The 12,504-nt window shown below is 33.6% G+C and overlaps 1 protein-coding gene across 4 annotated transcripts in view; it reads left to right on the plus strand.

Annotated features, from left to right (window-relative positions):
• Positions 1-10,999, plus strand: part of LOC123700722 (LIM domain only protein 7) — a 143,321-nt gene extending 132,322 nt beyond the window's left edge. For 3 of the 4 annotated variants that reach the window (XM_045648037.1, XM_045648036.1, XM_045648035.1), the window contains exons 6-16: positions 172-1,818; positions 3,123-3,434; positions 3,931-4,260; positions 4,747-4,899; positions 5,979-6,035; positions 6,301-6,752; positions 7,359-7,482; positions 7,845-7,961; positions 8,514-8,623; positions 9,430-9,551; positions 10,422-10,999. In XM_045648037.1, coding sequence (XP_045503993.1) covers positions 172-1,818; positions 3,123-3,434; positions 3,931-4,260; positions 4,747-4,899; positions 5,979-6,035; positions 6,301-6,752; positions 7,359-7,482; positions 7,845-7,961; positions 8,514-8,623; positions 9,430-9,551; positions 10,422-10,609 — 3,612 coding nt within the window. In that variant the 3' untranslated portion in view covers positions 10,610-10,999. The remainder of the gene's footprint in view (positions 1-171; positions 1,819-3,122; positions 3,435-3,930; positions 4,261-4,746; positions 4,900-5,978; positions 6,036-6,300; positions 6,753-7,358; positions 7,483-7,844; positions 7,962-8,513; positions 8,624-9,429; positions 9,552-10,421) is intronic. The other variant, XM_045648038.1, reaches the window with a different exon arrangement.
• The last annotated feature ends 1,505 nt before the right edge of the window (positions 11,000-12,504 follow it).

The raw sequence follows: 12,504 nt of genomic DNA on the forward strand, positions 1-12,504 counted from the left end.
ATTGTTCTATATATAAAGAACAGTAGATTATGACAGAAATACGCTGCACACAAATTAATGCTACGAGTAATCATAAAGTACTAAGAATATATTTAAATTTCTCTATTATATGTAGGCTATTGATGTCAAGTTGAAGGAAAGTAGGATTTAATTAAACTTTTCTGTTTTCAGAGTGACGGAATGGACCTTGATAAGAACCATTCGGATATGGACAATATGTCTAATTATGACAGCAACCGCAAAATGGGTTCAAGTGCCAACGAATACGATACTTGCACGACCACGACCATAAGCTCCCCCGAGCCAGAAGAGTACACTTACGAAGGTGCAATAGAAGGATACAAGTCCAGAATCATTTCGACCACTAACAGCAACATTGTCAAAACGGTGGTTAATAACAGCATGGAAAAGTCGCCTGACAAATCAAACGGTGACATACATAAAATAAGAACATCTGTCAGTAACAAAATAGAAGAGAAACTTTCCTCCTTCCAACAGCAGAGAGCGAATGATTTAAAGAATAATAATCCAAAGAAAGACTTGCCTAAAGTAGACATACACAAGCGAAGAGAACAATTCGAACGCGAGAATTCGCAAGAATTACAAATAAATAAAACAAAATTACCTGATATTGCCAATAAAAAATCGATCAAAGAAAGACTGTATAGCTTAGAAAAATTCACTGAAGAAAGTCACATACAAAAGTCTGCAAGCGATCTTACAAAATTACCGACAGAAGTAAAGCCATTAAAAGAACGCTTATCTTGTTTGGAAAAAGTTAAAACAACTGAGCCTGAGAAGGTTAAAAGACTTTCCAACGGAGATCTGAGTAACACGAAATCTTTAAAAGAACGTCTTTCCAGTCTCAAATCACAAAACGCAGAAGAAGAAGTGAAGGTAACAAAAACAGAGGTCAAAGAGGTTTCCATGAGTCTAAAAGAACGCCTCTCATGTCTCGATGCAGCAAAGAACAAAGAAATACCCAGAATATTAGTCGAAGAAGAAATAAACAACACTTTGAACGCAGCTAATGTTCCCGAAGACAATATTAAAAATAAGGTATCGGATAGCTCACTTAAAACTAATCTGTCTGGCTTAGAAAGTCAAATGCAAAGCTTTTGTCGTTCGCTAGACAGCTTAGATAGAAACGATCAAGCTTCCCCGAGTTCATTCGAAAGGGTGCAGAGTTTGGAAGATTTCGATTGTGTTGAGATGCAGAACAATACTATTCCAAGTGACATTGAAACAGAAGACAGCGGCATACACACAGCCCGCGACTCTTGTGCGCCCGCAGACGACATCGCCGATCTCACTCAAGTAGCTTCTCCCATCGGAGAACCTATGGTTGAAGTTTCCGAATACGAATCCTCAAATGAAGACGGTCTAACATTAGAACCGAAAGTCGAGGAGCCCGCGGAAAATACTACAGAATTTGAGTGTAACAAAGATTTGTTTATCGACGAAGTTTGCGATCAAGATAACAAGACTGAAGACACAGACAGTGCGAGCAACTATACACAAGCGCTGTCGCATCCCGAGGAGCTGAGCGTAACTGAGGACGTGACTGAAATACAAGTAGACAAGGAAGATGAAGACACGTTAAAAAGCTTAGATAATCAAGATTCCAGTGTAAGTCTCAATGAGCCGGTCTCAAACGCGTCGGACGGCGACGCGGTGGTGTTTGAGGGCAAAATGACTATTCAGCTAAACTTGAATGAACTATGCAACAACTTAAACTCTGGTGCTGGGACCAACTCTAGCGAGTCTAACGCAAACGACACTAACAGCAACAATTCTACTAACAAAAGCATGCCAATGGTAACTGTCTCTAATATTACAACTACTAACATTTCGCCAAAGAATTCCATTAAAACATTAAGGTCACTTATCGAACAAAATTCACATACTAACAAGGCCATTAATGTAGCTTCATGTGAGAGCAACGTAGGTAACGCTCAAAGTCATTTCCCTTGTAATAATGTACCTCTGTCTAATGATTATCGTAATATCCCCAGTAACGCAGCTAGTGACGACGCGGTAAGTACTTCGCAAGATTATAATCCGTTCTGGCAGAAACGAACTAAAAGATGCATCGAGCCTAATAGAAGAAAAACCATTTTATTAATTAATAACAAAATAACATCTGTAAAACCAAGTCAAGTAACGAATAATAATAGTAAAGGAATAAACTAACTTGTCATTTGTTCTAGTGCCTGATACACTTTCTCATATATTGCGAAAGCAAGCTAGGTGATAATTTTGTATTAGGTTAAAGTTGTAGATTTTAATGCAAACAATCTATTCCAAAAAAAATTCGTCTTCCAATTCTTTTGGTGAACGATTTTTTTATACAACGAGTTTTTTCCTTAAGTCATATTTACTAAATGATCATATTTTCGTACTAAACATCATGTGCTAAAACGAATAACAATCCTAGCACTCGACAATACATACAAAAATACATTAAAATCACAATTCATTAGCAAGTAGTAATAAAACAGGGTTAAATTAGTGCCCATTAGAAAGTCAATTGTATGATTTATTTTTTCATGTAGCCCCTTTACGATTAGTATTTTAGATAATTCTGTTCGTGATAATATCTGTAAATTCATTACCGAAAATATATGTTATATGTTATGTATGAGTTTTATTTATGTATTTTATATCCTCATCAATGTAATATGCATTTATATATTGTATCGAGGTGTACCGTATATAATAGGCCAGTCTTCACGATACTTCAGAAATCAGTGCATTAGTTGATTGTATGATAAAACAACGTTATCTAAACCATTCATATCTCGTGTAAACAGGCCCCTATCTAGTGATTATGTTAGTCACGTGTAGCCGCTCTCGGAATAGGCTTGTTTCAATTTGTTAGGATTATTCATCGGCTTTGGTGATGGGCTCAGCGAGGTAAGAATACGTAGTGTTCGCTTCATAACTAACACGCATCTTCGCCGCATTTTGTGCTAAATTTTGTGTTCATTCCGTTGCGTTCGCATGTTTTACTTCTTATATTATGTTTTCTCCTATAAATGAAATGTGCTTTGTTTTATTTTGTAGTGTTTTTTCGCTGTCTGTTTCTGTATCATTTTCTTTACCACCCTTTCCAACTTCAGGTCATTGACGCTTTAGAACTGGCGTTCAAAGAGCTCGATTCGGAAGAAAGTGTAGAAATTACAATGAACGACGATGGCAAATTGGATGAAAGTAAAACGGAGGCAGCTAAAGATGACTTCGAGTTTAATAACAAAGTGTCTGTGACGCCTTTGTATGAGAACATTGATATATTTGGGCAGAACAATGTAGTAGGAGAGATAGATGCAGGAGCATTTCCGTTAGATTTGCCGACGAATGTTCTGGAACCTCCGAAAGAGAAGCCACCGCCGCCACCCGCTGAAGACAGCCCTGAAGATGAATTGCTGGGAAATGTAAGTAGAATAATCTATAATTGGTGCGACAATTTCAATTGTCATGTCAGACACGTCTGATTATACAAAGATTAAATAATCTAAATAATCTAAAAAAACTTTACCGACCGGTTGGCTTGGTTGGTAGTGGCCCTGCCTACCAAGTACCCGGGGCAAATATTTGTGTGATGATCATAGATGTTTGCTCTGTGTCTGGGTGTTCATTATCTATATAAGTATTTATTTAAAATTATATATGTATGTTTATCAGCCATCTGGTTTCCATAACACAAGCGAAAAGCTTAGTATGGGATCAGATCGTGCCATTTGTGAAAATTGTCCTGTCCTGAAAAATAATTAATTAAATGTAAATCACTTATTTGTGAACATATATAGTAATCATAAACAAGCCTGAACATAATGTAACCTAATTTACTGTTATTGAAAGCATCTATTAGACTGTTCTACTGCAATAATGTAACAATATCACTCAGATCTTTAATCCACCACTTTTCAGGGTAACTTCAAGCACACGAACTCAGCGCGCCGCATCAAAAAAGAAATACGCAACAAGCGGACAAGTTTCCTTGGCATCGAGGGGCAGGACGACAGCTATCTAGATGTCGACTTAACACTAGCTCCACGACCTGACATTACCTCCTTTTTACAAGAGGAAACTAAGATCGAAAAACTGCTGTATAAGAAAACATTGTCCCATGATATGGACGCTAAGTTGAGAGATAGCAGGGATTCTGGTGTTGATATAGATAGAGGGCCGTCTGCTGAAGCCTGGTATAAGGGATCTTCTCCGGAGACTTCTGCTCCTCATAGCAGACAGAATAGCGAGGTGAGTACCTTATGTACTAGGATATAGAGTTGATTTTTGCATGGCTATATTAAGAGATGGGCCTATAAGTGTGACTAATAAAGAGGATTTTGCTAGGAATTTAGACGACCTTGAATATATTACCAATTGTGATAATGAAAAACTAATTTGTTTCGATAGGTCATGCATTTCATAATATCCGAAATTATCGAGTAGTATTGAGCTGAGTCATTTAGATATATTTTATCTATACTTATAATATTTTAAAGCTGAGGAGTTTGTTTGTTTGAACGTGCTAATCTTCAGGAACTACTGGTCTGATTTGTAATATTCTTTCGGTGTTAGATAGCCCATTTATCGAGGAAGGCTATAGCATTTAGCTACTATTATGTACTCTGTGGCTATAGGCTATATAATATGTTCACGCTAAGACCAACTGGAGTTATTATATAGGTAATCAAAATTTTAATTATATCTGCATCTTATAGCTAACATAAATATTTTCAGCCATACACCCAAATAACTGTAACATCAGACGAAGAGGAATCGACAAGAAATAAGGAACAAACATTCGCAAAAGATCTATCGAACAAGCTCAGTGATTTGCCAAATGTAGATCCAAAAATAGATCATTTGGACAAAAAGTTACAGCAACAACAGGTAAGCGACGAGTAGGAAATAAAAGATTATATTATCTTAATAAATAATACCAAATATGTAGATTTTGTAGTTCGATAGATTAGTTGTAATGCCCCTGGTGTTAGCTAGTTCGATAATGCTATCTTTTCCTATCTTCGATATTTCATTTCGTGAAGTCTGAAGGTAATTCTAATGAATCTTGCATTTGTTGATAATTGATATATTTAATGGAATGTTAAAGATTGGTTGTAATTATGTTATTGTTTGAATATTATTTAAAGAAAAAATATTGTAACATTTAGTTAGAACTGTATAAAATTATTTTTTGATAACTGTTATATCAGGTTTTATAATTTGATTATCTAATTCGATGGTTACGGGATTACCGCTTTTTGCAAACGAACCGTCATTTTTTGTAAAAGCGACCGATTATTTACGCCTGTCGAAGTTTTTTTCTGAAATACTTGAATAATCAGTCACTTTTTATGTAACGGATCATCCGTAAATTTTGTCACAAAGTGTTTTTTTTACTCTCTTCTGTAAGTTTTGTCATTTAAAATTGACTAATTGTGATAGTAATTTATGAATGATCCTTTATTGGTTATGGTTTCTATAAATATTCTTATTTATTGTATAGTAAAAATGTAAAATAACGCTGCTGTAACTCTAGCACTGCTTATGATGCTTGTATAATAATGAAATATAGGATATTTAATAAATATATAAAAGAAAAAAATATCGTAATAAGTATTTAGTTCTGTTTAAGTTTATTGTATCGCACCGTATCTTTCCAAATAAATTATATTTATTTAATGTATATTCTGCCTTTTATTTGCACTAAGTAGTTGCATCCATTTGTTCAGAATGCACTTGCACTTTATATTAAGTTAATTATCATCAAATCTGTAACAAATTTTTAATTTTTAAACAGTTTGATTTAATTATTTTATTAAATTTTTGTGTTATTTCTGTTATTTTAATATTTTCCTCTGTCATATTCATTTTAAAAATCATTTATTACTGTTGTAATGGTTTTCGCCCGCCATTTTATGTGTGTAAATAACATTAAACAAGATGGCCGCTACGGTGTACATTTACAGACCGCTCGCATTAACGACGATTGGCCAGACGGGCACTTTGACGATGCTCACACAAAGGTGATTGATGTTTTTCACTAAAATCTATTCTTTACTACATAATTTTCGGTTTACACACAAAATATTCCATTTGTACACACTTAGGTTTTAGAAGTATCGTGGTTAATTATATTTGGCTCAATATGCTATTACATCATTCCATGAGTGTAAACTGGAAACTATGCCATTCGTTTCTAAATCAAATTATCAAGCTTTGCACTAACCTATTCGTTCTACTAACTAACACACGACAAACGCACTCAACTAATACCACACTTAAAAATAGGAAGTACTGCGTTTCGAAAGAGAGCTCCTGCAGCTCGAACAGGAAGAACTAAGGAGACAAAAGGAGAATTTATTGCGTGACCAACACAGAATAATCCAGAAATCGATCCAAGACATTTCAGTAGCGAGTACACCAGAAAAGGTGCAAAGATCGAAAGGAATTCAGAACTACAGGCATTCAATGCCTAATTTACTGCTAGCAGAACATAGTCCATTACATAAGCCTCCACCACCGTTGTTGGAAAAGCCGATTATAGACGAGAGCTTAAAGCGTAAGCCGTTTGTGTCTGAAGAACATATAGAGAGTCACTTTGGTGTTGAGGAAAGTAGGAAAGTGCTGTATGATGATAAGAAGTATGAGAGACGACATGTTCCAAACGTGCGACCAGCTCAGCCTGTGCTGCCGCCGAAACCGAAAAGCCGGGAGTCGATAGAACGGGAAATTACTATGAGGTAATTAATTTTTTTATAAGTTTATTAATGTTGTGAGTACTTTCTATGAGCAATAACTTTAAGCATTGTTATTTATACTGATGAATGTGAAAATTATTAGAGCTAAGATTATGATGAAGTTACATAATGACCACTAAAACTCACTAAATTATAGAACAAACGATAAAGAAATAGAATCATTTAACATGCAAGTCTTCTTTCCTTGTATTTAAAAGGATAAGATCGATAAGATGTTCTTGAGTATACCTAATCAACCTTCGTTGCAAATATAAGTGTGAGATTACAGTTCTCAGAATTCTTGCGCACTTAACAATATTATTACTTTTATGACAATGACTATTTCATGAATTAGCCAATTATGTTCATGACATCTTTTACTATGTTTGTTTGCGCTTATCTTAGTAACAACTAAACCGATTTAAATAAATTTTGGACAGTTATTATTTATTTGAACCTAATCCATTATGATATTAACAAAATTGTATCATTCATCTTGATTAAAATAGATAGATGGAAATGCGAATTTTCCTAGGTTAGCTTATATTATAAATCTTAAAAAAAACTTTATTTAAATACAAATTTTAATGAATTTCCCGTAAATTCCAGGAGCAGCAGAACACCGTCCGCAGTGGAGTATGCCAATATCGATAGAAATGGAGTCCAGTTGAGACAGAAGCCCATGAACAATGCTAATGGACAGTACCATCCGATGACCAGGCATACTTTACAGGTAATAACTTATCTATTGACGGCAAATAAAGAAGATATTCAATAATGACTTCTAGAAAAGTGTGTTACCAACTTCTAAAGATTTTTTAATCTGAATTGTAATTTTTTTATATCTGTTAGGAAAATAGAACAATTGGGTAGAAATCTTTAATCTTTAAGGTTGTCAAAATCGTCTTAAACTACTCAATCCCTCTCTTTGTCTGTTTTCTTGTTTGTCTGACTGAATCGATTCAAATCGGAGATTAACTACAAGACAGAAGACATTTTACGGTATTATTTATTCCACCATTCATACCAGAATTCCCACATGATCATAACACCCCTAGTCCCAAATAAATATAAATGTATATAAATAATTTCCAGGCATTAAGTGCAGCTCCAACACCAAAACTGATGTCAAACAGCGAGTGGCTACAAACACGCAACCCGCCGCGGCAGAAACCAGCTAATTATAACTATAACCAACATTGGCTTGTTCAGGTTTGTCTCTTGAAAGATGATTAAAAACAAAAGTATGCATATATGCGGTTCTTGTAACATTATGGTACACTAGCTTGCCGCCCGCGGCTTCGCCCGCTTTGTCTAAAACCTAATAAATTATGTACTAAAACCTTCCTCTTGAATCACTCTATCTAATAAAAAACCGCATCAAAATCCGTTGCGTAGTTTTAAAGATTTAAGCATAGAAAGGGACATAGGGACAGAGAAAGCGACTTTGTTTTATACTTTGTTTGTGATAAAGAAACATATTTTTGGTGAGTTTTTTGCCGATTAGTCTCGGTAGAAGCTATATTCTAAATCGGTGGTAATTTTTAAGCTTATAAATCACTATAGTTTTCCAATGCCCTGATTTTTTTGTATATCATCATGTTTTGCTTATGAAGGAAAGAATTCATTAAAACTAACCTCAAGTCTTTAGAAGTCTTTAATAATTTCCAATACCTCTATAATCGGGCTTTTTTGCAGGGATAGGGCATTGAATAACATTGAATTACCTATTTATAACTAATTGTTTGTACCATAATTTTCCAGGAAGCAGAGCACCGCAGGATCGAAGAGCAGAAGAACAAGATGCGCGCGCGACACTCGTACCACGAGCCGGCTTTGCCCGCCTCGCCCGTACATGCTCCTTTTAAAAACAGGTATATTTCTTATATTTAGTTTGATGGCATTCAACCGAATTTCTTTATACATGAGAAATCTTAAAGAATAGAAAAAATAAGGCAGGATTCAAACTCGCTTCATTTTGCCATTTAAAAATGTCTAGTTTTCTGTGAGCCATGACTTTAAATAAAAAATAAAAAAATATAAATATTGAATTTCATGACGTGATCCCGAATTCGTAAAAGGTAAAATTGAATGACAACTTTTAAATAAAACACGTTAATATTATCGAGGTCACAGTTGATAACAATTGAAAATGTAATGTCAGTCATAAACCTACCAAATTGATGATAAATAATTTATATAGCAGTCGTAATAAATCTGTACAAAATGATCGCGACTGAAAAAATGAAAAATGAAAAAATGAAAATGAAAAATTATTTATTTTCAGCAAAACACAGGTAGGTAACAAAACCTATTTAACAATACATAAAGAAAGTTGCTGTTTCTTATTTATACATTTATAGTTGTTAACTATAGCTCCCACACTAAGAGAACTTGTGTCGTGGGGGCTGGTACGATTATAAAAAAAGGATTTACTCGTGGTACCGTTATTGTAGGTTAAAAGAAGAAAAATATCTACTAATTTAAAAATAAGAAATGAATAAAGTACAACTAATAAACTAAATTAAAAATAAATAAATGAATAGATACATATACATATTATATCAATAAATAAAATAAGTTAAATAAATAAATACATAAAAAAATAAAATAAATTACATGATACATACGTTATAATGTAAATAAACAAATCATTAATATCTAATACTTTACATTGCAGCCCGCACCCCGTACAAGAACGACGCGTTCGTCCGGAACCTCGCGACAGGAGTGACTCGCGGGAGGACAAGTTACTTAGCGTGAGCGGACGGAGGAAGTGCTCACACTGTGGGGAGGAATTAGGTAAGTTAATGTAGTTTAATATAAACCTATTGCTAAATAACATGCGTGTATTTTAAATAATATTTATTTATTTATTTATTTATTATGGCTCATTAGCAGTTGTACATCGATGAATTCACATAAAAAAATACACAAAAAATATATAACATGATCTACAACCAATAAAAAATGAGCACTGCATGCACTAAAAAAATACATTACAACACATTCAATACATTTCAAAATAATCAGTTAATAAATTATAAACAAGTAAAAATTAATTCATATTATCCTCAATCTTAATTCATAAAAAATAATAATCAATTTAATTATAATTTGAAACACGTAAAAAGCGAAACGTTACTTTAAAATACATCCTAAAACAGTCATGTAAATTCATTTAAAAAACAGAATTAATTCCTTTTTTTTTAAACTTAGAATAAACGACAATAACATAATATCACAATATTAAAATTATGCGGTAGTATTAATTAAACGCTGAATATTAGTAAATAACATGCGAAGTTTGTATATTTGTTTGTTACTCCTTAATGCAAAAACAGCTGAACAGATTTTCTTGGGATTAGAAGGTAACTTGAATTAACATTTGTTATTCATCCCAGAAAATCCCACGGGAACGGGAACTGTAAAAGGGAAGTTTTCCTTTGAATACGCGGGAGAAGCTATGAGCTAAAAGCTAAATAATATAGATCATAGACATGTGCAATTCTTGAATTATCACATTTATAATTATTATTATAGTTGTTAGATCACAAGCACACTCATACAAACCTGTTAGTCAAGTGAACTACAGTAAATCCCGTACTAAAACTCGTTTTAATTATTATTTTAGTATCTATTGTTTCATAATAAATTGTTATATTATTCTAGGTCGCGGCGCAGCCATGATAATCGAATCCCTGTCCCTCTGCTATCACGTGTGGTGTTTTACTTGTGCCGTGTGTGGGGGGGCGCTCGGGGATGGAAGGGCGGGGGCTGATGTGCGTGTGAGGGATAGACGGCTACACTGCCAGCATTGTTATTGTACTGCTGATGGAGATCAGTGTTCCAGGGTTTAGAGCTCTAGGAAAACATGATAAGGTTCATGTTGCCTTGGCAAAACTTGGATGGAATGGAGGCAGTGATAGTGATCCGGGATTTAGAGCTCTAGCGTAAAGAGATAGGGTGCACTTTGATGTGGCCTGGACTTGATGTAATAATGCAAATCGCATCACGTGCACCTCATTTTAGAATTTTAAAGTTTTGAAAGCTAGGAAATGGAGATAAGGTGAAGATTGACCTGGCGAAATACATGATCTGAAATTTGAAGCTCTAATATGAAGAGATAGAGTGCAGTTTAGTGTAGCATAGAATTGAAAAGGCTACGGACACTGCTGCATCACGGATTGAAACTAGTGTTCCAGGAATTAGAGCTCTAATGCCAAGCAAGAAAGTGTAATTTGAACTAGCAAATATAGCAAAACGGTGATCCTGGTATTAGAGCTCTAACGCCACGGTATAAAGTGCACTTTGGATTGAACTAGAGAGGTTAAAAGTGTCTCATTGTAAATTGGACTTATCTAGTGACGGACTTAAAAGTGCATAAATATTTTTGCACCAGTATGTGCTGCGAATCTTTAAAAGGCCTAAAATTTAAATAAAAATGATCTTAACACATATTAAGACAGTTTACGTAAATGTTTGTATGTTGATTTACTGTTGTATTCATTTAATTTGTCCTGCTACGACGTTAATTATGTTTTAGGCAAAATATCTCAGTATCTCAGAAATTGTAACCATGATTAAAATAATTGTATTAATATAGAATTGATATCATACTAATATATTATATTTTCTAATATAGGCTCAATAGAAACCACATAATTCTTTACAGTTAGTACTTTACATTCAATCATTATTGTCGCCATTAAAACTTCTCTTAAAAATATACAGAATCCATATTTTCATGTAAATAACTTCCAATTATATTTAGATTGTTTTGTATCCCACAGCACGTGCTCTGTGCGCAAGTAACGCCGCGAAACAGAGCTATATCAATCACAAAACGTCTCTGAGCTCAGCCAGACTGAGTTCATATTTGCACGCTTTTGTTTACCCTTCGTTTTTTTGCTTTCAGCGCCATCTATCGGTGAAACTTATATAACTAATACATAAGTTTCATCGATACAATTTTTTTATTATTTTACCCTTTGAAAACAATCTTTATAAGCTAACTTTTTTTTTTGTAATCACGTATATTTGAGTGGTAAATACTAACAGTTTTGTTATATCGAAATACTTAGATACTTTTCGTTTCTTTAGTTAAGATGGCTGAATTTTGTTGATTTTACGCCATCCATATGCCCATTAATAATTAATAAAATAATATATTCACATCTATCTGTATATATTTTGTGCCATGCCATAATATGTCTTCATTTAACCCTGATAACAATAAGAACATATATTTTTTTAATTCGTTTTAGTTAATATATTTTTAACTCGGGGGAGTTTGTATAATGTTGTAAATAGAGTTATTTATGTCACATTGTGTTAATGATTAGCTTTAATAGTTAGTATTTTAGTTTAAAATAAAGGAACATTTATCCAAAAATGTGTATTGTTTGTTTTTATGTAATATATTAATTAATATTAGATTATTTTGTATTTTTGCATCACTCTAACATCATGATACGGTTTTCGACTAAATGTGACTTATTTCTGTGGTATTGCACTTTTCTTGTAATTATTATTATGTACATTGTCTAAGAGTAAGAAACCTGTATATCAATAAATGTTTCAAATTAATACACGCTCTTTTATTTATTAGCCATAATACCCGAATACATAAGGATATCTCATAAGGAATCGAACCCACATAATATAAAATGCAACAAAAACCAGACTATATGACCTACCACGTAGGAACTTAAATATTATCTGAACCATTATTTATCAATTGTAGTTTTATTAT

The sequence above is a fragment of the Colias croceus genome, chromosome 20 (genome assembly GCF_905220415.1).
Source record: "Colias croceus chromosome 20, ilColCroc2.1".
In the NCBI taxonomy this organism is placed as follows: Eukaryota; Metazoa; Arthropoda; class Insecta; order Lepidoptera; family Pieridae; genus Colias; species Colias croceus.